Raw genomic sequence first — 25,321 nt, 5'->3', positions numbered from 1 at the left:
TCATCTCACAATCAGGAGGCTCTGAGTTTGATCCTAAGTAGATGCAGATATTTTTCTCTCTGGAAACACTGAGAATATGCTAAATAAAACTCCGCAGTGGCGACAGGAAGGGCATCCGGCCAATAAACACTCAGCTTCATTCAGTTGCCCAGACTCCACCATGCAAGGGATTATGGGTCATTAAAGGAGGAGGAGGATTGTTATTTTATTCTGAAAACAGTACAACAAAAATACCACAGAACTGATCAAGCTGGATGAGCTATTATGTGCTGCTTTTCTAAAACCTAGAAAACATTTACAGTCCAATATGTATTCCACTTCAAATATGGTCACACACTGGATTTTACCCTAAAATTTTATAAAGTGGAGGTGCATGCCCAGAATCCTGTAATAGTTACCATGCTTCTACATCTGAATATGTTGCCTGCTATCTTCTCTCCTTCATCCATTTAGTATAGTATATCTTATACCATTGTTTGTGGCATTTTCATGATGGGCATAAGGGAAGAAAGATCAAATTTCTTAAAACCTAACAATCAAGAGTGAACTGATTGTTGATGGCTATATGTAAGCAGAGGAATGCATACATGGAAGTGATTTTTAGGAATGTAAAAAGACACATGAGTATAAATACAGGAATGTCTAAACCAGGACTGTCAAACTCCCAGTCCATGGGTTGGATGCATCACACACTGGCCACGGCCAGTTTAGCGAAGAGAGAAAAAGTCCCAATACGTCATATGACACTGCCATGACGACATGAGCTTGACACCCCTGGTCTAGACAGACGCAATCATGGGAATAAATTTATACCTCTACAGGTGGTCCTCAACTTACCATCACAATTGAGACTGGAATCTCTGCAGCTGAGCAAAACAGCCATTAAGCAAGATGCCCACATGAACAGTTTGTTCAACAACTTCAATCCTGGCTCTCAGAGTTGAGGTTATTAAGTGGGCAGAGTGAAAGAGGCACACAGGCTGCAGAAACAAAGCTCAGATCTTAAGGATCCAAGTTTCATTTCTGCAGCCCACTGAAAGAGTTCAGTTGTCATCTGTACGTGAAAAGGAACTCTTCAGTGGGCTGCAGAAATGAAACTTGGATCCTGTAGCCCCAAACCTCATTTCTGCATTTCTGCCAATGTTCAGCTCTTCTCTGTGTGCAGAAGAGAAACTTCTCCAGTGGGCTGCAGAAACGAAGCTCAGATCTTCGGTATACAAGCTTTATTTTATTGCTGCCCACATGGCCGGGGGGGGGGGGGCATGTTTTAGGACAACCAGAGGTGCTTTAAACAACCTCATAAGTCAAGGACTACCTGTATTCGCATCTGGACATACAGACAGATAGATGTATGTTGACTGAAGTGTATGGTACATAAGGAAGAATGGAATAAGTAAAGTCTCATTCAAATCAAGCTCAAACTCCTGGTGATTACATTGATTTTCCCCAAAAAAAACATGGAAAGTGTTGCTATTGTGTTCTTCCAATGCTTTTGTTTTGTTTTGATAATTTCCCAGTTTAGTTTATAGCCCTGGAATTTCCCAGTGGTTTTGCATCCAAATACAGCTCTGGTTAGAACTTAATGTGCTTTTCCTAAACCATCAATATAAAGTGAGTGGAATAGGGAGCCATGTCCAAAATATGAGTACCAGTACTAATATGCGGCTCCTAAAAATTTAGCTGAAGGGAATTCTGATTTTTTTAAAAAATAAGGAATATTTTGATTCAACTTATTCTTAAACTACCATTTCTAATATAGAATTTGTTATCACTCAAATACTGTAAGACTCTAAACATAATTGACCAAGTGGCTTTTTTCAAGAATTTGAAATTATATTTCTTTACTTTAGTCTTTCCCACATAGGAATTTCATAAGGTTTAGTCAGTCTGTCATCCTCACATGCTGACACCTGGATTTGCACCGCATTCCCTGTCCCTTTTGTTAACTACTGCAGTCAGGAGAAGTAAAATACAAATTACATAAATAATTACTTCCCTGATACATAATGCCTCAATGCTTCTTCATTTCACTTAATAGAGCCTCAGCCTTCTCAGTCCTCAGCTCTGAGATTCAACTGCCAGTTGTGATGTATGTTCTACCTTTAAATATAGACAATCAACAGATATTAAAGAATCTAAATAATAAAAGTAGAAATAGAGATAAATCTCAATACTATTTTTTTTTTTAAATTAAAAACCGTTTTAGTATTCTACAGCAGCTGTGACCTGGTAAAATATAATTATTTCTCTAGGACCCATTGGAATTGTTCAAGCACTTGGCTAAGCTTCACTGACTAAGATAGCTGAATGTGCATTCTGCATATCTTTTTATGAACTTTTCACTGATACATGTAGAGAAATTATATAACATGCACGATAACCTGTTGAATGATTTAAATGGACTAATGAGGATTCTATAACAGGTGAAAAAGCATTTGCAGAATAGAAATTCCCCAAAGCAAACTATTGAACAATATTCTGCAGTGAACATAAGCAAAAATCTGTTTTCTTCATTGATGAAAATACATGGAACACTCTAAAGAGGACAGGGTTAAATGTTTTTCCTTTTTCCTTTATCTTCCAAATATGTTAGGTCTGCAATTATTTTCATAGCTATGGATTCTTTAAATGTTCAGATCTCTTGTGAAATTAATAACCATTCCTCTTTCTTCTGATGCCTACAAGAACTGCCCGCCCTGAACATCAGATTAATGCAGGCTGCTTATAAAGGTTTGAACACAGAGAATGCAGCCAAATACTTGAAGGCTGCCTGCAAGTAACCAGATTTAGGATCAATACATTGGAAAGACATGCAGATGCTGGGAAAAGAATTACAATCTACTTAATAAATTACCAGTGAAAGATAACTAGATTGCAGTAGAAAACATAAGATGTATTCAAACAGTCTTATCACAGAGATAAGGCATGATTGTCTACAATGCTTTATCTGTTCTAACAAGAAATTCCAACTACACAGCCTGAAATCAGCACTCTAAACTGAGCATGAGCAAAACATGGATAGCTGAAAATGTTTCCAATTTCTGTGCATTTCACCAAGTCATGAAAGCTCTTCCACAATATTTTAGTTTTCAAGGTTGTTCACTTGACAATTTTTATTTTTTTCCAAAAATGCTTCTGATGCAGTTTCAACCTCCATGTTTGACACAAATAAAACACAGAACTCCACTTAATATTCTGTAAAGAGATTCTATCTAACAAAATGAAATTCAATGTAGAGAAAAGTAAAGTCCTACACTTAGGCAAGAAAAACCAAAAGTACTCATATAGACTGGATGAAATCAGGTTCAATAGCAGTAGCTGTGAGAGGGATCTTGAAGTCTCAGTGGACAACCAGCTAAAAATGAGCCAGCAGCATGCAGCAGCAGCCAAAAATGCTAATGCAATCCTAAATTGTATTAACAGAGGGATACAATCAAGATCAAAGGAAGTACTAATACCACTCTATAAAGCCTTAGTAAGACCACACCTGGAGTACTGCATCCAGTTTTGTTTACCACATTATAAAAAAGATGTTGAGACTCTAGAAAAATTACAGAGAAGAGCAACCAGGATGATTAGGGGACTGAAGGCTAAAAGATACAATGAATGGTTGCAGGAACTGGGCTTGGCTAGTCTAGTGAAGAGAAGGACTAGGGGAGACATGATAGCGGTCTTCCAATATTTGAGGGGCTGCCACAGGGAGGAAGGGGTCAAGCTATTTTCTACAGTGCCTGTAGGCCAGACAAGGAATAATGGATGGAAACTGAACAAGGAGAGATTCAACCTGGAAATAAGGAGAAACTTTCTGACAGTGAGAACAATCAACCAATGGAACAGCTTGCCCTCGGAAGTTGTAGAAGCGCCATCACTTGAGATTTTCAAGAAGAGAGATTGGACTGCCATTTGTCAGAAATGGTGTAGGGTCTCCCGCTTGGGTGGCAAGGGGTTGGACTAGATGACCTACAAAGTCCCTTCCAACTCTGATAATCTGTTATCTGTTATCTGCTTTTGTTCCTTCATGATATTAAAACTGCCTTAAGTACCAAATATCTCCTCAAATGAATTCTAAACACTAGCCTTTTTCTCTCATTAAAAAAGAGTTTATGACCTAAGAAACTGTTAAGAAAAATCGCTGATAAATTATCCAGCAATTTAATTATATAATCTTCAAACAAGATCTTAAGCCGATGATAGGGTTAGTGGAATGATCGATATATGTAACCAATTAATAAATGTGCATTTCAAATTGTGCCCAGTCTAAATATAATACCCACAACTATGTCAAAACAAATCCCTCAACTGCATATCTATGTAGCATGTTGCCAAATTTGAAGATGACTTAAATCTTTGAGGCATAGCTAACTCTGGTGAACAGTTAATTCAGTTCATTTACTTGTTTTGGCACACAAATCTGGATTTGCCTTCTCTGACGCCCTCTGGTGTCTGTAGCCCACTCTGGATTGTCTGCTTATTCAGATGCCTTCTGAAGCAGAGCCAAAGCCATACCCACTGATGACATCACTTCTTTACTCAACCACTGTTAGGTGAAAGCTTTAACTTCAGACTTTGGAGGTGGGCTGCACGCACGTAACTGGAATGCAATCCCCCCTCGCTCTTTCTTAGTGAGGGAGAAGGAAACTGACACAGTGAAAGCGCCTACAACAGCTTGCTGATGCTGCTTTTTGTCTGTGGTTTCTGAAACGGAGAGCTTTATACCCATGCTGGAATTACTAGGGTCCTGCGTTTATAAATGGAATTTCTAGATTTGTTGCTACTTTCTTTTTCTTTTTCCTACTGCAGCCTGCTGGTAAGTATTTTCACTGCTTTTTTAAAAATAATCTGTATTCAAGTTTGATTCAGAGATTATTACATTTAACTTCATTGTATGAGAAACGAAAAATAAGGAGCGTGAAGAGACGGTTTCAAATAAACAATGAAATGCAAAAAGAGCATTTATAACAATGAGGGTTTTTTTTTTTAAATAAAAGCTGATGATTTAAAAGCTGTGTGTTCAAACTAACGCTTTGTGGTTTAAAACAAACGTACCGAAATAATCAAAAGGCAGACTTTGCTGTTGTGTTCAACAAAATGCTAAAGAGCATAGAGATCACACAAACATTCAATGTGTATATATTCTGCTATGTCCAATGCTGAATATAAAGCATGTGTGTTCCCTTAATACTTATTTTTACAGCTAAACAAGGAGATCAAGTCCTTTAAAAATGAGTGCTTCGTTCAAGAGCCAAAATCTTAGTCTTGGAAGAAGTTTTATTATCCTTGGAAAAGGATAGACAAACAGCTACACCTAGATTTTAAAGCTTGCATTACTACTGAAATCCCATATTTGTTTGATGCAATCTAACACCTAAGGCAGACTAACATACACATGCACCCAAATATTCACCACATGCATGCATGCACACGCACACACATAAACATGCACATACAACAACCTTTCTTCAGTGTGATTCCAAAGATGCCTAAAGTATGTACCTGTATTACAAGCCAATAAATCTAGCTATATAAATGAAGCCAATAACTCTAAAGATACTTTAAAATGAAATAGAGATTGCCACATGTTTTTTTAAACAAAACCAGTAGTCTAGGGATTTTGTATAAAAAGCTTTTGCCATGGTTTATTTTCTGGAAACCCAGTGTCTTCCACGTTGTAAGAACAGTATGACTATAAATCTAAAATTATAAATACTGGATTTATATTTAAGTTAAAATGTTAGAATATGTATGCAAAAAAACAATGGGGTTTTAAAAGGCCTACCATTCCAACAGAATCATTTAAAGCTGGTTTTTTTTAAAGGATAACTAAATGTAAGGCTTAGTTGTTTTACAGAAAAATGTCTAATTGTAATAGCTTTCTCCTTCATTAACTGAATAATTTAGAATTGATAATATATTACCTTCAATCCTGATTAAACTATAATCCAGTGTTCATTCATTTATTTAGCAGTAAAGCACACAGAGCCGTAATCTCGGCAGACAGCCACAGTCCTGTGTTCTGCTCATTATTCCCTATGAAAAAGGTATAAATGGCTTTCTAAACTAGTGTAAATTCACACCGAATTGTTTCATGTACATGTAAATCACTAAGGATCTGTCTAGCTACGTACATACCCATACAGAGCTTAAATCTGCTCAAGAGTTGTGTGTATAGTTGTGAGCATAAAAAATAAGTGCACTGAAAACACTTCTCCACTAAAAAACAGTCGCATGTTTTGTAAGTCTCTGAACCTAAAAATCAGTACGTAATTTAAGATTTTAGGTAAAAGGTTTATTCCAACTACTACTTTGGAAGGATCACTCAAGTTGATTTAAGTGCAGTAAATGAGATTCAGTTGGTAGGCATTGAACTTACAACCAGCATTATCTATGACTAACTACTTAACTTATCAGGGTGAAAAGCCTGTTTCACTGATTGTTTTAAATATTAATATAATTCATCTAGAAGTTAAATGCTTTGCATTAACTATTATTAAATTCAAAAATCACTAGATAATTAAAGACTACCACAGTGAAGTTTTAAAAGGTGGTAGAAAGAAAATGATTTTCTTACTTTTTTTTTGAAACAATTATTCTTCTCTAACATAATTTGAGAAAACTTAAATTGTAATTTGGAATCTAACACAGACTTGATTATTCAAACCTATCTCTATAATCCTAGCTCCATAAGACACCCTAGTTCCAAAGGAATATCAATTTCAAGTCATTTATATAAGACTAGTTCTTATATTTCAAAAGCTTTTATGAAATCTTTAATGTTTTAAGAAAAGTTTTAGTATGTGCCATGGAAGCAAGATTGCTAGTATTTTTCTCAATATAGTTAATGTTGGACTGAATAGATAAACCTAAATATTTTAGCTTCCAACATTCCAAATATCAAAGTTGAGAACAGTGGATTCATATTCATACTGTATTATACTGGAAAAGAATTTTCTCAGTTTGTTTAAATTTAGGGAACTATTCATCACATAAGATTTCTTTCCCTTCACATCTTTTCTTCTAGTTCTGTCTCATTATCTTTTCCATTAAGGAATACTGGCCATCTCCCTATATCAAACCTTATTTTTATTATTGAGAATGATCTTCAAACTGCATTTTTAGAGTGCAATCTCCCTATAAAATTAGCGTAACAACAGAATAGCCATCATGAGAAATAAATGCTTTTTGCCCTATGTACTTGTTCCTCTGGAATCTTCCACACTCTGCCTTTGTGATTAAAGCAGTGAAACGAGACAGTTGCATTACAAAGGAGAGAGGTTTGCAGTTGCTGTGTAGTTTGTAGTGTGTGCTACCCCCCAGTGGGCAGAATTTCTGTGTTCAAGTTACAGCAACAGTTTTAGCATATAGGAATACAGATTACTGTCCTTTAACTTAAACAACTAATCTATTAGATAATTGGTTTTGTTTTTCTCCTAAAATTTAAATGAACTAGAAAAAGAACCTTTCTCTAGTTCATTTAAATTTTAGGAGAAAAACAAAACCTATAATTTCTGTACACTAAATAATGGGATTTGTTGAACAATAGCAGTGCTTTTTGTGCATCGGAAGTTGAACTCCAACTTAAGTTATCTGCATCAGATTCTGATTATTTCTCAGATCTTAATCACATGGACCTCCCATGATTTCAAACAATTTTATTTCTACAAAAGTGTTCTTGCAATCATTACCTAAGACTATTAGAAGACTATAAAATTAAAATCTAAAATTAACCTTCAGCAATAAAATATGTACTAGAAATCTGGTAGTGTTACATTAAAAGTTAGTATTTGGGAAATAAACTAACCAAAAATATATAATGAGGTAGGAATATATGCTATCAAAAGTATGAAGAACTAAAAAAAATTATTTAAGTTTTGGCATTTCTTTAAGTCAGGCCCAAAGATCAAGGGTTGAAGTTTCATTTCAGGTATATACTAACCAATATATACAAAATTAAATATTTTTAAGAATTTTCAACCAGTCATAGCAATTGATCTTTAACATTTGGATAAATTAAATTCAGCAACTTTTGAAAGATAATCAAAGTTGGGAATTGAAATTCTAAACAGAGTAACTTGGAGCTGGTCCCATTGAACTTAAGACACAGAGAATTTTAGTATAAAATAATAAAATAAGTCCTAAGTTTATTGATCTGCCAATAAAGCTTGCTAAATAGATTGATGCTATATTTGGAAGGGAAAGGATTTGGGATAATACTGTAATTTCTCCCAAAATAGGAAAAGTAATTTTTTGTTTGTTTTTTGATTTGTCAGTTTGTCTTTTTGGTTTTTGCTTATTTGTTGCTTTTACACATAAACAATATTTCAGTATTTTTCATGCTTTCAACAAATAAAAAGCTTAATTTTGTGATTACAATTTATATTTTGTTTAAAAGCTGCATTTTTATAAATAAAATTACATTTTTGTATCAGACAATTTTTAATACAAGAAATTAAATTTCTATCATTTTTAGGATGACATGCTGAGATAGAAGATACCTCTACTCACATTATTTTATTATTTATAGAAGTCTAAAATTCTGGGAAAGCCATTGGCATCAGAATTTATTATTAAAACAATCGGATGAAAACTGTGAGCAAATCCTTATATCTGAGGGAGAAACAATAGCTCTATGTGCTACTTATTTGCATAAGCCAAAGAACACATCATTGAAATAAGAGAAAGATATTGAGGATTACTTCTCAAGAAAGCTTTACAATCTTTTGCCCCAAGCAGGATATTATAACCTCTTTGTCCAATATAAAAAAAAATGAACTAGCTGTCTAAAATACTATGTTTGTATAAATCTCACAGGCAGTATAATTAGAAAACATGTTATTATTATCAACTGCATAATAATTTAAGAAGGCAATTTGATGCATTTTAATGCTGCTAAGTCATGTTTAAAATATCCTGATAAGACTGTTTTATAGCAGAAAAAGTTTACTAGTGATTCTAGAATGATTAATCAAAATCCATATAGGAATTAATATACCTGAAGATAAAATAGGAGACATTTTCCTTAATCTACAAGCATTAAACCATAAATCAGATACATAAAACAATTAGTTTTGTACAGTTTGGTGAATGAATTCTACTTATTATCATGTTGACAGCCAAACAATATGTTTTCCCAAAACACTGCTGTGGATTGCAGCTAGAATGAATTAAGTCTACCATATCAGAATATCAATAATGAGCACACATATTCAGCCATATATTATCTAGAATATACATGGATATTCTATTTCCTAAAATACTGCCACATAGTTTTAGATAGAACTATATGACAATAAGAACAATTCACTTGAACACTTAGAAGAAAACCATCTTTTTGTGCAATGCAGTAAAATGAGTACTTTTTAGACATAAATAGGGTTGTTGTGGACTAGTGAATCCAGGGTTTCGTTTTCTTCCTGTTTTATTCAAAATTAATGTTCCCTTTCAAATTTGTAGGCCTCAGTTTGATACTACAAAAAACATGGCCACAGTGTCTCTTAACAGTGGGGGACATTTCTCTTTTCATCTTGCAAACTCAGCTATAAATGACCTGATGTCAAAGAATATGTAAGGACACCACCAGAAAAAAAAAGGCAGCACTCAACAAGGCAGCAAACTTCTATTCTGTTGGACAGATCACTTGGCTTTATTATGCAAACACACTATTCTCAGCATTAACTTGAAACATAAAGGCTCTCTTGGAATTCCAGGATAATAGATTAAGGGAAAAGTAAAGAAAACTGTACCTCTTTCTAATTAAGAGAAATGAGAGAATCCACATTTTTGAAACAATCTTCTTTCCTTCAGGGAGCGTTATTTTGTTTTATCTTCTTATTTTAAGATAATTTTGAGGAAAAGATTTATAAATACAAGAACTATATTGTATTGCCTTCATTTTAATCCAATACTATGGTTAATATAATAGTGGTAGTACATCAGAGATTGAATATTAAGCAGTACACTAGAAGAAAAATTATAAGCATATGAAAATAGATATACGCTTTTTCAGTTCATTAAAAGCCAAACTTTGCTTTCTTTGACTCAAGCAGAAATATATTCTTATACTTTCCTCGTTTTCGTTAAAAGACACCTCATTAAATCTGTCTTTCTTGTTAATTATATTAAAGCTTTACATTTCTTATAAATATACTTATTCCTGTTTTTTATATATTCACCCAATTACTCTCTGCAAAACTTATTTGGAACTATTTTTCACAAACAAATACAATGAAACATTAAAAGAAATATGTCCATTAACAAACAAAAGTGGATTACAGAGTTAAAAACTGATTATAAATGGAATGAATTATAAACATCAAATCTGCTACGTAGCTTAACAATTGAGACAACTTGCTAGTGAAGTGAGTAATGTTTTCTGCTTTCTTGCTAGTCTCTGAGATTTATTTTTCATTTTGTTTGACAATAACTAATTAAATATTTTACTGGTTTTTCCAAAATATTTTGTATTGATATTTTATTTAATGTACTGAACTACAATGAATCTGCATATCTTAAGAACTTGTTTTCATCGTTAAAGTTATATAATTAGGTTAGTACATACATAATTAACAATTTTAAATAAATTTTCAAGTCATAAGCTAAGCAAATTTGATTAATTTTGCAGAAATATTTTTAAAAGCTATAAAAGCTTGACTAGTCTTTTAACCATATAGATATTTATACTGTGTATAAATGACTAACAGTAAAAATATTACTCAGCATAATCACCTAGTATTTTGGGATTAGAAATTAGAATGCAATTGGAGAACTCAGTATGCATTATGATTTTTTAAATGTCCCATTAAATTTACTTGAGTTTATTTCACAGTGTGTTTCAGATTGTAGTCTTAATCATGTAAGTAGACTTATGACCTACAGATGAAAAAGTAGACTACTCACATGTATACATAAATAACTCTTAAATAACTCTTCTCAGAATGGCAAGCTTTTCTTCTGTGCATCACAATCTAGCTTATTACAAATTAGATAGTAAGAAATGATAACAATCCAAAATATCACCAAGATATAAAAAAATGTAGTGTGTTTCTCAACCTAACTGTACCCTTTAGAAATATTCTATCTTACTGGGTGCTTCTTCCAGCAAAGGAAGAACTTTCCAAAGAATTCAGAAGGAATCCAACAAGATAAAATATTAAGCGCAGCACAATATTGCAATATTGCTATTGAATTTTTTTTAATGCTTTTGAGTGATTTAAACTATAGGTGTTTGCCTTTTCCTTGAAAGTAGAAAATCATAAATAGAAGCATACAGGTCATTCAAGAACCTTGGCCTTAATCTGCATCTTTAGGGTCACATGTCATGTTTGTCAGATTCCTTGTGCTCTGTTAACTCAAGCTCATAGTCATGTTTTGGTTAGACTCTTCATGCAATAGCTGAAGTAATTTTTGTTTTAAATCAATCTTCAAGACTCTTAATTTCTATCTGATGGCAACTAATTTTTATTTTTATTACTTTTTTTTAGGCAAGGGTTGAGTGAAATATCTGAGAAAATTCCTCGTTACTTGCATTAGTGTGTTTTTATTTCTTCAAGAAGAAAAGCCTCTGAATTAAAATCAAATTTCTGCCAAAAGAAGTGGGCACCTGGAAATACAGACAGAATGAGGGAAATACTTTAAACTGGAAATCCTGACCAAGTTCTAAAGAAAACACAGAGCCCAGCAAGCATGGATTTATCAGAAAATACTTGCTGCTTGTTAAGGTTTACAGCTGAATGATTCTGGACCAAAAACAGATCCTTGATTTAATGAAGAAGCCATCATAATTTAAGCCTTACCCCACAAATAATTCTAAAGATATGGAACTGACCATCTCTAGCTATACAATGCAGAAAAGCTCCTGAGAATTACAAAGAATGCCATTTTTATTAAGGATATTAAACCAAAACAAAAAAAAATCTTCACATGCAGATTTAAAAGAAGGAAAATCCTCTCTCTCTTAGAACTGTTCTTCCAGCAGAGTAACAGGACTGTAAAACTTTTAGTAACTGGATCTTTTTAGGTTCCATGTTCAAACTTCACAGAAAACACTTACTGAATATAATGGAGCTCACCTGGAAATATACTCTTCCCCATAAGAATAATTTAATGTATTGATGTAAAAGAAGTATGAGAACTAAACAATTTATTTCTCCAAAGTCAACCTTTTTCTGGAAAACTGGATGTCCATTGGATTAGTAAGCACAAACTATTCCTTCATATATTTAAATAAGGTAAGAACAATAATAATAAATTATTTTGCCAATTAGTACAAAGTCCACCGACATGCTAGAAAACGGTATCAAGAAAGAGATAAAAGATGGACCATGTGAAATTAAAGAATATTTCCTTCTATACAGAACCCAGATGCAAGCAGTACTAAAGAAGCTGGGTTTCAGTCCTTACTGTAAGATTTGTAAGTAATGCTGCTTGCTAAAATAGATAGCTTAGCAGGTAGCTTTGTAGTATGGGAATCTTTGAATTGGAACATTATTGTAATAATATTGGGCCTGAAAAAAATATTTAAATAAATTTGTTCCAGTTCCTTCTTAATTTTATATGACAATATAACAAATCAACTAAAATTAGTTTATAACAAATAAGCTAATAATTATAATCCACTATATATGGACATTATTTAATTGTATTAGCAAAAGCCATCAGTATGCTGATGATCAACAGAATGGGTGTTTAATACATGTTCATATCTCTATTATAAAAGCTGCATCACTGTCACTGAAGTTGAACTATTCCTGGTTTGTATGCAGCATGTGACCAAGGCCAAAGTTGAAAGCAATATGGATTTGGTTTGCAGAAATATTTCAGCCAAATGGGACTGCTGCACACATTTCATGATAGTTCATGAAAGTTTATTCAGGTATACATTGATTATTATGGGCTATCAAGAAACTGTCGATCATAATGACCACATAGACCTTCTATGATCACCTGTTTGTACACTTCTGAAAATTACAAATTTAATTAATCAAGTGACAAATTTACTATCCTAAAACCCACATCTCAGATATGTGAAGCAAATACTCTATTCTAAAGAATTGTGAGTTGATCTATCATATACAGATCTCTAAAATTTCTGGGGTGGGCAAGATGATTATTCTGACTTTTTACAGGATAAATTCTGAAACAAAATTCTAAAGCACAGCAGAATGAAATCTAGGGATAACAAGAAACAATAAAATTTGGAATTAATCATGCCCTTGCTTTGTTATTTCTTATAAGGAAACCCATTCTTACATTACTATAATTCAAGAAGTCCTATGTATGTATGTGTGTGTATATACACATACACATACACATACGTACATACATACATACATATCAAGGAAACAATAGCACCTTTTCCTGGAAAAATATGCATCCTATATTTTTTAAATAATTTCTATCTTATTTCAAAGTAGTGTTTACCCTCTGCATTCTACTATTAATCTGATTTTCTTTCCTAGGTTATTGAAAATTAAGCACCAGTTTGTGTGCAAATCTCACTGCAACTTGACCATGATCAGTGTAACCTGGAGCTTCATCCTTATTTGGACAAAGATAGGGCTGTTGCTGAAAATGGCACCTCATTTTTCCAGTGCCAAACCATGCCCTTCTGCGTGCCGCTGTGATGCAGGATTCATTTACTGCAATGATCGTGACTTGACTTCTACTCCAACTGGGATTCCAGGGGATGCTACAACTCTTTACCTTCAGAACAATCAAATTAATAATGCTGGGATTCCTTCCGAGTTAAAAACCTTAATAAAAGTAGAGAGAATTTATTTATATCACAACAGCTTGGATGAATTCCCTATCAACCTTCCAAAATACGTCAAAGAATTGCATTTGCAAGAAAATAACATAAGGACAATTACTTATGATTCACTGTCACAAATTCCTTATCTAGAAGAATTGCATTTGGATGATAATTCAGTTTCTGCTGTTAGTATTGAAGATGGAGCCTTCCGGGATAATATTTATCTCAGACTACTTTTTCTTTCTCGAAATCACCTTAGCACCATTCCCTGGGGCTTGCCCAAAACAATAGAGGAGCTGCGTTTGGATGATAATCGTATTTCCACAATTTCAGAGCTGTCCCTTCAAGATCTTACAAATTTAAAACGCCTAGTTTTAGATGGAAATCTCTTAAGCAATCACGGATTAGGAGAGAAGGTCTTCACAAATCTAGTCAATTTAACTGAACTCTCACTAGTTCGTAATTCTCTTACAGCAGCTCCAGTAAATTTGCCAGGCACAAATCTGAGAAAGCTTTATCTACAAGAAAACCATATCAATCATGTACCACCTAATGCTTTTGCATATCTACGGCAATTATATCGATTGGATATGTCAAACAACAATCTCAGTAATTTACCTCAGGGTGTCTTTGATGACCTAGACAATATAACCCAGTTGTTTCTTCGCAACAACCCTTGGCGCTGTGGGTGCAAAATGAAATGGGTTCGTGATTGGCTACAGACCCTGCCTCTCAAAGTTAATGTACGTGGACTGATGTGTCAAGCACCAGAAAAAGTGCGGGGCATGGCTATCAAAGATCTCAACAAAGAGCTATTTGATTGCAAAGATGAAGATATTGTAAGCACGATCCAAATTACTGCTTCAATACCAAACACATTATATCCTGTGCAGGGACACTGGCCCATTTCTGTGACCAAATCTCCTGAAATAAGGACTGTTAATCCACATAAAAATTACAGAACAGCTTCCCCACCACAGGAAATCATTACCATAGTTGTAAAATCTGTAAGCACGGAGACTATTCACATTTCTTGGAAAGTTGCACTACCCATGACTGCTCTGAGACTTAGTTGGCTCAAAATGGGTCACAGCCCAGCCTTTGGATCTATAACTGAAACCATTGTTACAGGGGACCGAAATGACTACCTGCTCACTGCACTTGAGCCAGATTCCCCATACCGTGTATGCATGGTTCCCATGGAAACCAGTAACATCTATCTATATGATGAAACTCCTGTCTGTATAGAGACCGAAACTGCTCCTCTTAGAATGTACAATCCTACAACAACCCTAAACCATGAACAAGAGAAAGAACCATACAAAAACTCTAACTTGCCCTTAGCCGCCATCATAGGAGGTGCAGTGGCTCTGGTAACTATAGCATTGCTTGCTTTAGTCTGCTGGTATGTCCACAGGAATGGTTCCTTGTTCTCAAGAAATTGTACCTATAGCAAAGGACGGCGAAGAAAAGATGACTATGCTGAGGCTGGAACTAAGAAGGACAATTCCATCCTAGAAATCAGGGAGACTTCTTTTCAGATGATCTCTCTGAACAATGAGCAAGTGTCTAAAGAGGAGTTTGTAATACATACCATATTTCCACCTAATGGGATGAATCTATATAAAAACAACCACAGTGAAAGCAGTAGTAACAGAAGCTACAGAGACAGTGGTATACCTGATTCAGATCACTCACATTCATGATAGTAAGAAAATGGAAGACTTGGGGTAGTTACTTTTTCTCACAAAGGAAGGCAACTTTACTGGTTGCTGGAGTACTACAGAACACTGGATTAAAAGACTGTATAAGCAATGTATTGTACATTTGCCATATAATTTATATTTAAGAACTTTTTATTAAAAGTTTCAAATTTCAGGTGACTGCTGCGATTAATGTAGCAAGGATGCCTGAAAACAATTCTATATTTTAGTATTTTTTAGTAATTTGTACTGTATTTTCCTTCCTACTATTGAAATTACAAACCATTTAACTTTTGTGTTCAACTGAGTAAGATGACTTGTTGACTGTGAAAGTGAATTTTCTTGCTGTGTTGAACAATCAGGACCGCTACATTTTGAGATCCTTGTAAGTATAAGCACAGGCCATGTTCACTTTGGTATCCGTTAAAACTGTTTAAAAGATGGCTACAAAATTGATAAAAATACAATCCTGGGTATATTAAAGCAATGAGCATTTAGTAAATTAAATAGCAAAGTAGTGGGCAATACCGGTTATATAGTTATAAACAATAAAGTAGCTGTTGAAAACTACAAGTAACTGAAATCTCATAAGGCAGATGTATTCAAACACATTTCATTGATGCAAATAGAGATGTGTGCAAAAAAGGTTTTTTTAAAAACATAGCAAAACCACTCTGTTACAGGAGGGTCGGGTAGGATGTTCTGCTAACCGTCAAAAGCCAGACAGAGTTAAATAGGATTGAAACTTAGAACACTTCAATTGTTCTGTTTCAGACAACTCTGGACAGGGAGAGTAGATCAAGGCTGGGGAACATCACCCCCTCTACTACTCATTGTTCCCTGTCCAGTATATCCCACTGGCCTGCCCACCTTCCTGATTTTCCAATATCTCCCTTCTTTTCCTTTAGCTGCTGCCGCCAATATCTCAATATCCCTTCTGTCAATTCCTTATGGACTTCATTTCCTCACTACCCCTTAAATTACTTCTTGGCCAAAACAATACCAATTCATTCTGTGCATGCTTCAGTTTGAATATGAAACCATCTCTTTCATGCACAGAATGTTTTGCACGTGTCTAGTCCCAATCTTGTCATTACTAAACAAAAATGTACTTGCATCTAATTGTTAAAATAATGATTATATGTGTGGAAACCAGAAAGCAAAATGTTTCCTAAATGTCTTAAAATTGAAAAGAAAATTTTAAAACCTATGTACCCTCTAGAACCTGTATAATAGAGACAATTCTTTTAATCTCACTAAAGCATATATTTAACTGAATATGCAGTTAAATAGATACAACACAGATGCATACATATTTCAACTGTCATCAAAAATATTGCCCATTATTGTCATAGTTATCTGGAAATTTCTTAATAGACATGAAAGTGAAGACATGTTCACCTGTTTAGCTATGATATATTTTAATACCCAAGACATTTTGTTGCTGTAATTGTTTTCCCCCAATGAAAACCAAAGTGTATTTTACACCCTTTGGCCAATCTTGTATGTGCCTTTATCAAAAAGTCAGATGTATTCCATTTTTAATTGGAAACAAAGTTTTCACAAATATAAAGTTAACTATAGAAAGATATTGGTCTTAAAGCTTAATAAACTATAGAATGAAGTACAGAAAAATAAGTGCTCTTCTTATCCTCTGTACAGTACACATACATATATATGTGTGTATGTGTGTGTGTTTAAAAAAAGTGCTACATGATGGAATACCTTCAGATTTTCCATTCTGCACTGAACCATCTTAAGAAAATTATGGGAACAAATCTGAATGATTGCCTGCATCTACAGAAAAGCATAGTATTTAACAAGCATTCTTCTCCAAACATTTTATTACAAAACAGAAAGAAACAGGATATACAGAAAGGAACAAGTTGAGTGGGACAGGTTCTTCCTTCTGTTATTACGATTTCTGAACTTCTTTGGCTAGTCATTATCTTTAATACCATCTACTTCACTAGTAGAGCTATTATTGTAGAGCAAGAGAAAATTATTTTACAGACAGGGCTGCATTTACCTTGGGGGGGGGGAAGAGGGGGGAGATTGTCCTTTTTTTTTTTTTTTCTTAAGAGGTAATAAGGCATTTTCCACAGTGATTTTTTTTTTCTCCTGCCAGAAACTGAACCTGCAATATTCAGTGATTTGCCACTAAATTTTGGTGTTGCAACCCAGGGGGGCTCTTGGGACCCATTGTGGCCCATTCTTGTCCTAGAAGAAAGTTTGGATACAAATGTATTAAAAATAAATTGTATTGATCTGAGCATTAACCTGAGTCCTTACGTTGCTTCCTGTGCTATTGAATTCTTATACGAACCAAAGGTGAACCCGAAAATTTTGAACGTGAAAATTTGTGTATACTATTCTCAAGGGGAATCAACTCTCCCTGTATTGATAACAAAAATATCTGTTCACCCACTCTTTATGAAACAGTAAGTACATGGTGTGGTATTACAAATTTGGTGGGCCAATTATCAATGTTCTTATAGCTTCTATCCTTTTTTAAACCGTCTTAATGCAAAAGTGTTAAAGGTTTCTAATATACAGGCTATAATCAGTTACGCTTCATTATTTTTTCATTTGCCTTTCTGAATAGGCAGCTCTTGGTGGAATATTCTGCAGATACTTCAGTCCTTTCTGGGAAAAGGGTCTAGGAAGATATTGCTGAAAATTTCAACTTCCTATACGTTGGCCAAGAGAGTCACAGAGTTCTATACTGTCCCCCCTGCACTCCACATCTATATATAACTTTCTGAGGGTGATTTGGTGTTTTGAGAAATTTAATGTCACTATAACACACTCACTTTTCCATCTTATTCCAATGAGAGTGCTGAGATCCTAAACTATTGCCTAAATATAATATGACAATGAATGTGGGTCAACAGCTAATAAATAAACCAGATCCAGAACTGGGATCCAATCTGTGTTTCTTCTGGAAAGCATGTGTTTTACCAGGTTTTTGAAACCTGGTGATACACAGGAAAATTTTACCTCTGACTGGTAGGTATATCAATTGCATCACACAGAATGCAAATCTGGATACGTCGATACTGTAAATGTTTTTATTATATCACAACTGGATTACTGCAATAAATACTCTGTAGGTCTGCCTTTGAAGACTTTTTAAAAACTGGCTAATCCAAAATGCTGTAGCCCATTTATTACCAATAATAGCATATCCAAACTCTGTTTCTTAATAAAACAGTTGCATGGTTTTCTAGTCTCCCAAATTAATGCATCAATCAACTTTGGAGAACCTCTTGTACTTCCAATCAAACCATGAAGCCTATTTGTTTGGGATTAGGGAAGGAACATTTTTGGACTGCTTATTCTCTTCAGAAGAAAGTCTGTCTCATTTCCTATTTAACAGACTTCTGGAAATTTGTTTAAACCTTCACTTTTTGGAAGACCTTCAATTTTCAATTTTGTTGCTAGGTTTTATCAAACTTATTTTTATATATTTTTCTGTTGTTGTAGTGGTTCTCTACTGTTTTGTTAATTTATGTTGTTAATCATTTAAAGCTGGATTAAAAATGGGTCACAAATAACACAATGTTAAAACTGAATAGTACTTGACTAGTATTTACTTAACTTTAGGGATTGAAATGGTAACAAACATACTTCATAATGAGTAGGAAAGAAGATTTTTTTAATGAAATGCCACATAGGACAAAACAATTTTGCTTCTCTGATGAATATCAATTTTATTTTAGTCATAGACCAGTATAAATAACCTAATAATTACTCTAAAGAAGAAACAAAAACAGAAAGCCATATTGATGGTATCTCATAAGGTAAAGATAAAACTATTACTGGGGAATAGAGTATAGGAATTAAAATGCAAAAGAATCCCATAAAATTACAATTAATTTTACAATGAATAATCCAAATTACTTTCAATAACTCAGATAACTATAAATGGACATTGGTAATTTTAGAATTTATAAAATGCTACAAGGAGGTAAACCTTTGTTAACTTATATTAAGTCTAATAAAGCTCTTAAGATTAAGACAATTATGGTGGAACTAATTATAATAAAATAGCAAAATACAACATAAAATGGTGTGTATGTTTAAAAGGAGAGGGTGGGAAAAAAAGAGGGGGCGTCAGTGGAAGTTATGGAAGCCGAGTGAAGGCTTAGCATCACCTCACTTGAAGTAGTAGTTTAGGTTTAATCACAGCCCTGACCCAGAATCGGGATACACTGTTTGAAACCCCTGCAACCTGGTCATCAAGTAAAAGACTAAGAAAAGCAGCCTCAGGCCTGCCCAGATATTATATTTTACATGGAGAAATATACATATCTCATACATTTCTATAAAAAAGGCTAAGCACATTACCCACAGTTTCAATTTCCTCCTCACCGCAAGGTTTTTGAAGCCTGAATTTCTTCAATGTCATTGCCATTTATTTGTTACCTATTATTGTGTCCGAAAGGCTTTTTGAAAAGATGATACATTTTGTTTTTATAATTAATAATTAAATCATGGTCAATGCAGCAGGAGGCAATTGTCTTCAAACCTATAGGAGCAGCAGAAACGCTGGCTGCATCATCTGCACACGAGAGAACAGCAGTAGTTTTCCAGCCAAGTTTAGTGAATAACATTCTAATTTTGCAAGTCTTGCCACCATATCATTAATATAGAAAATAAGTAAGAGGTCTAGAATACAACCTTGCTTTAACTCTTATAAGAAGTAGGCACCAGCTCAGAAAGATATTTATAGAGAAGCAAACAGAATATTGCAACTGTACAGATTCTTAAAAGGCATCCGCTAAGCTTCATTTGAAAACCTATGAGAAAATAATTGTGAAAAATGTTCCTACTGTTTACACATCTAGCAGGACCAAGACCAAGTATCAGCTTTTATTTGCTTTTGGTGGTACAGAAGGGAGTAGAAAAGTAGGGAGATATTAAGAGGAGCATTTTCTCGGGTGTCAATCATGTTCTTGGGTGTCAAGGCTTATTTGGATGTGAGTATTCTTATCGACTCCGGAGGATGGTAGAGGACAGGAAGGCCTGGAGGAACGCTATCCATGGAGTTGCAATGGGTCAGACACAACTTCGCAAGTAACAACACATTTTTATGCAGAAATTTAGTGAATGCTAAGAAGCACATATCAAAATTTCTCCAGTTTCAACTACAGTTGTTATCTAGAAATTATGGAAGCCTGTTTTAAAATCAATAAAATGCCATATAAAGAGTTCCTGTGATGATGGTGGAGAATATATATTACTCAATAAGAAGTTGTAGGATCAAGCACTGGTCCATAGTTGATTTCCCTATCCTGAATGATCTCCTCTTCTAACCAGTCCATTAATTTCCAGCAAAGATGTATAGATATAGAGCTTATAAAGATATAGAGCTTACAAATAACGCTTAATAGTCTAATTGGGCATAATTGGATGGATCAAATTTCCTCCCATAAAGACAAGAATAAAGTTGTTCTATTTAGGGAGCATTTTAAATGTACAGTTTATAACTGTAAATAGAACTGCTAGTATTCATATCCACTGCTTAGTTTAACCTTAGTCTAACCCCCCATATGGAAGTCGTAATTGGAATCCATAACTTAGTTTCTCTCCATATGATCAATGATAATATACTAAAATGTGACATTATCTCTAATTTTGGGGGGTTTCCCCAGAGAACATTTCTCTCTTTTCCTTTTCAGTAGTTTTATACTCCCTTTTTACTCCTGAAGAGATTTCAGGAATTATGGACAGTCTTTACTCTTACATAATTTAAAATGTTCAATTAGGAAATGTTTAGCTTTTATACAGTCCTCATCAAACCAGGGTTGAGATTTTCTTTTACATATTCCCCATTTAATTTTACTGAGTACCTCTTTGAATAAAGTGATTAGGCTAAGGTACAAATTACAGGTCCTTTCTGGGGAAATGTAATCAATTAAGAAACTCTGAACCTTACAAGATTTATACACAAGTTTTATTGTTTTTCCCTCTCCTTTGTCCGTTTTACATGAATATAATTTGCAGTTTGATGGGCGTTCCAGATAGCAACATTTTTTATATTTGTTATCTTCTTTTTAAAGCTAGACACAGGTTTGGAGGAAAATGATCACTGCTCAGAGATACCTTCACATTAAAATTAGAGATCATATCTGTCATCCTAGCAGAGAATATGAAGTAATCAATTAGTCTTATTCCAAGGGGAGCGGGCATCTCCAAATATATGGCTCTCCCAACTATAATTTAAGTTTTGTAGGTCTAAATTATGAACCATCTGGGTTAGACACCATCCTGTGCTAATTTACTCCTATAGTTGTCCATTAATGAGGAGCTATCTATGGCTTTCTAGGGAGTAAACAGGACGTGGTCTCTGAGTCTAAATTTATTATACTGAAACATTGAAACATTGAATCAAAGACTAGGCTACAATATCTGAAAAAAAGTATGAACGTTAAATTTTATCCCTATAAATCAATTTAATGTGGATGATATGTCTATTTTTATGAATCCTACTTAAATTCTCATTTCCAGACAAAACAAATCAACTTCTGTGAATTATTACATTTTATAAGGATGAACTGCACTTTCATGCCTTGGAAAATTGTATTGACCATACTCACTGGCCCATTGAAAGTGACAAATTATGACCTGTTATAAATTTGTTTTTATGTAACACATTCACCATAAATTAGTAAAACTTAACTATACAGAATTATCATGCTAATTTACCTTTATTGCATCTCTTAACAGTCTCTAATAAGAATGTTCAATGATGTATAAGAATTAAAAAGAAAATTCACATATCTTGGGAATGCTTTTTGCTAAAATCAGCTGCTTTCTCTCAGCTAATTCAGGATGTCTATCAATGAATTTTATGCATAATAATGACGTGTTCCTCATATTTATTCTATTGCTTTGAAGTTGAACAAAAAAAAAAATGTATAGCCAACATTAATTCCCTTTCCTGCTTAATTCTGGCAGCAGTGTTCCAGACAATTTTTAGGAGTTTCAGTGGTGTTCAGGTGTTGTTTTTTATGCATTTGGATGGGAGTCAGTCACCCAGAAACTTTCTCCAAGCCATTCCCACATTTTTTTTAAAGTTCTGTGCTGAAATTATGATCCTTAAAATGATTTGGGGGCCTTATATAGCTCTTTGTTTATCGTCCCACACGCTCTACAACAACTCATTCAAAAGCTTTACCCAGCCTAAATACTTAGGTATTCATGTACAAAGCTGTCCCACCTGTCCTTTACTGAAAATATAAAGGCTTAGTTTTCAATTTATTTCCTATCATGAGTAAAGCATACAAATCAGTCACATGAAACATTTTAGTCTGTATATCAGTAAATCTAATAGAAGTCTAGAGATTTCTTCCAAATCCAATTAATATAGAGATGCTTGTTCCAATGACCCTATGAAAATACTCATCCTCCCTAAACCACTACTGGTTTGCTAGTATACATAACAATTTGGAGCAAAATTCAAACTGTTGGTAGGAAGGAAATGATCTAGACCTTGGCTTCCACTTTCCAGAATGCCACAGGTTTTAACCCTTTTAACATTTATGTGAAGTCACTAGACAAAGTGACTTATCAGTATGGGTAAAGTACAATCAGTACGCTGATAGTACAGGGTGGTCCTTGGTTAACAATTAGACGTGGTCATAAAGCAGATGAAATGGGTGAAGAGATGCTTAGAGCAATGATAAAAGAAGATAAGAAGCAAATAGAAGCAGTCATGAATACAAGTTCAGGTTCATTATGGCAATAAGGATAATGAAAAATTACACCCTTATTCCATCTGCAGAATGTCACCAGCTAGCTAGATGATCAAGTTATATACTGTTTGTATCTGCTCCAAGGTTTAAATTCTAAATCTCTTTCTCCCATTGCAACATCTTGCTGGGTTTTTTTTTCCAGCCCCATTTGTGATAAGCATCTACAAAGCATTTTGTTAATGATCATGCGGCGGGGGGGGTGTCAGGGTGCTTATTCCTGACCGTATTAATTTCAGCCTTCACTGCACTCAGGTTATCTGTTTCCTGTCTGCCCAAGCATCAGTAAGCTATAAGCAGTAAGCTTACTGGAAGAAAAACAACTTCTATGAGTTTTATCACTTTGTGCAGTGCATTAAAACTTGCATCCCCTAAAACAAATATATCTGATTACAAACTTGATTACAGAACACTTTTTAATACTGAACTACTAGTAACTAGCTTAATTCTCTATTATCAAGGAACCATAATGATTAAAAATGTACTAACACACTATATTAATCAACATATGTATACTGTATATACATGTATATATGTGTGTGTGTATGGAGAGAGAGAGAGAGGAGAGAGGAGGGGGAAGGAGAGAGAATCTCTTAATTTGAAATCTTTCAGAAACGCATTAATTTTCTTCATCTTGACAAGAGCTGAACAATAATATATTGACATTGCTACTCCTTTTTTATAATGTTATGTCTTTTTTGATATTTACACATGCATTATGCTCCAAGTATCTTTCTAGAAAACTGATTTTAGCTGTAACTGAAAGCCTTTTCACAACCACTGCACACTTTTCCAGTTTTCCTAGTTTCTAAAGTTCCTAACTCTTATTTTCCATCTTCAGGAGTAGAATTCTGTTTCCCTATTCTTTAATTTAATATGCAACACTAACAAAAATATCTCACCTTAGTTCTTAAAGACCTTCTGCAAATCAGTAACCTTTACAGTATCATTCAGCAACGTCAGTTCTTCAGTTTCATATTTCTGCTCTCTGCCTCAGAAAAATTGTTTACACACAATTATATTTGGAATGTGTTACATCTATAGCCAAATAAGGCCTATAACTTGGTCACAAACTTCTGTGCCATGCTGTTTATAAGGTCTATGAACAAACATATTTCAGTCAAGGTTCCTTAAGTCAACTAAACCTCAACAATAAGGAAATTGGATAAGAGGTATTTTTATGCTCATATGGAAATGGCTTAAAATAGAATTGTATTGTATAAAATAAGGTTTTATCTGACTTGTAAAATTTATAATGGAAAAAGGTTCAAATATGTAATGGTTGATGATGATTTGTTTGTCTTTGAAATTAATAAAATTTGCTTAAAAAAAAATAATAAGAAAACACAAAAACCAAAGCCAGGGCTTCCAAGCTTTGTAAATTCTCTTTTGGTGCTCTCTAACTAAGCTTGTCTTATATTATCTGAACAGCTTTGGCAATGCCAATAATTATGTCTTGCAGTGACAGCCAAATATGTGATACAACAGAAATGAAACTGTATATATTATTTTTCATTAACATTAAAAACAAATAAACCCTGACCTCCAGTGAGCATTTCACTTCAGATCTTTCATCCTATGGCCATGTTCAGATGAGTCAGTACAAAGCATGTTATCTCCTGTTTGAGGCTTATAGGCCTCATGCACTAAGAATGGAAACCATATAGGAATTAATATAGTATCTGTTACTCAGAGCCAAACACAGTACAGGTAATCTTTGATTTACAATAGTTCGTTTAGTAACTGTTCGAAGTTACAACGGCACTGAAAAAAGTGACTTATCCAGTATGGGCTTCAAATTTTCTTACTACCGGTTCTGTGGGCGTGGCTTGGTGGGCGTGGCAGGGGAAGAATATTGTAAAATCTCCAGTCAGAGCTGATATTTGCCGGTTCTCCAAACTACTCAAAATTCCCGCTACCGGTTCTCCAGAACTGGTCAGAACCTGCTGAATACCACCTCTGCTTATGACCATTTTTCACACTTAAGACTATTGTGGCATCTCCATGGTCATGTGATCAAAATTCAAATGCCTGGTAACTGACTCAAATTTATGATGGTTCCAATGTCCCAGGGTCATGTGTGGTCACCTTTTGCAACTTTCTGACAAGCAAAA

The 25,321-nt window shown here is 34.2% G+C and overlaps 2 protein-coding genes across 5 annotated transcripts in view; one reads left to right on the top strand and one right to left on the bottom strand.

The window, feature by feature from the left end:
* MACROD2 (mono-ADP ribosylhydrolase 2) overlaps positions 1–25,321 on the bottom strand; it is a 1,127,501-nt gene that overhangs the window by 1,029,771 nt on the left and 72,409 nt on the right. The gene's annotated exons all lie outside the window — the stretch shown is intronic.
* Positions 4,543–17,729, top strand: FLRT3 (fibronectin leucine rich transmembrane protein 3). The gene is made up of 3 exons (XM_087948708.1): positions 4,543–4,807; positions 11,478–12,224; positions 13,455–17,729. The coding sequence occupies exon 3, from the start codon at positions 13,507–13,509 to the stop codon at positions 15,451–15,453; it is 1,947 nt and encodes a 648-aa protein (XP_087804834.1). The 5' UTR covers positions 4,543–4,807; positions 11,478–12,224; positions 13,455–13,506; the 3' UTR covers positions 15,454–17,729.

Source organism: Notechis scutatus, chromosome 1 (assembly GCF_049901735.1).
Source record: "Notechis scutatus isolate UNSWTSFEM ecotype Mainland chromosome 1, rNotScu1.2, whole genome shotgun sequence".
NCBI lineage: Eukaryota > Metazoa > Chordata > Lepidosauria > Squamata > Elapidae > Notechis > Notechis scutatus.
The sequence above is the reverse complement of the archived record's forward strand: the minus strand, read 5'-3'. Positions and strand labels throughout refer to the sequence as shown.

Bases quoted from the DNA above. Each gene is read 5' to 3' on its own strand.
- FLRT3 (XM_087948708.1), top strand. From the start codon at position 13,507: ATGATCAGTGTAACCTGGAGCTTCATCCTTATTTGGACAAAGATAGGG.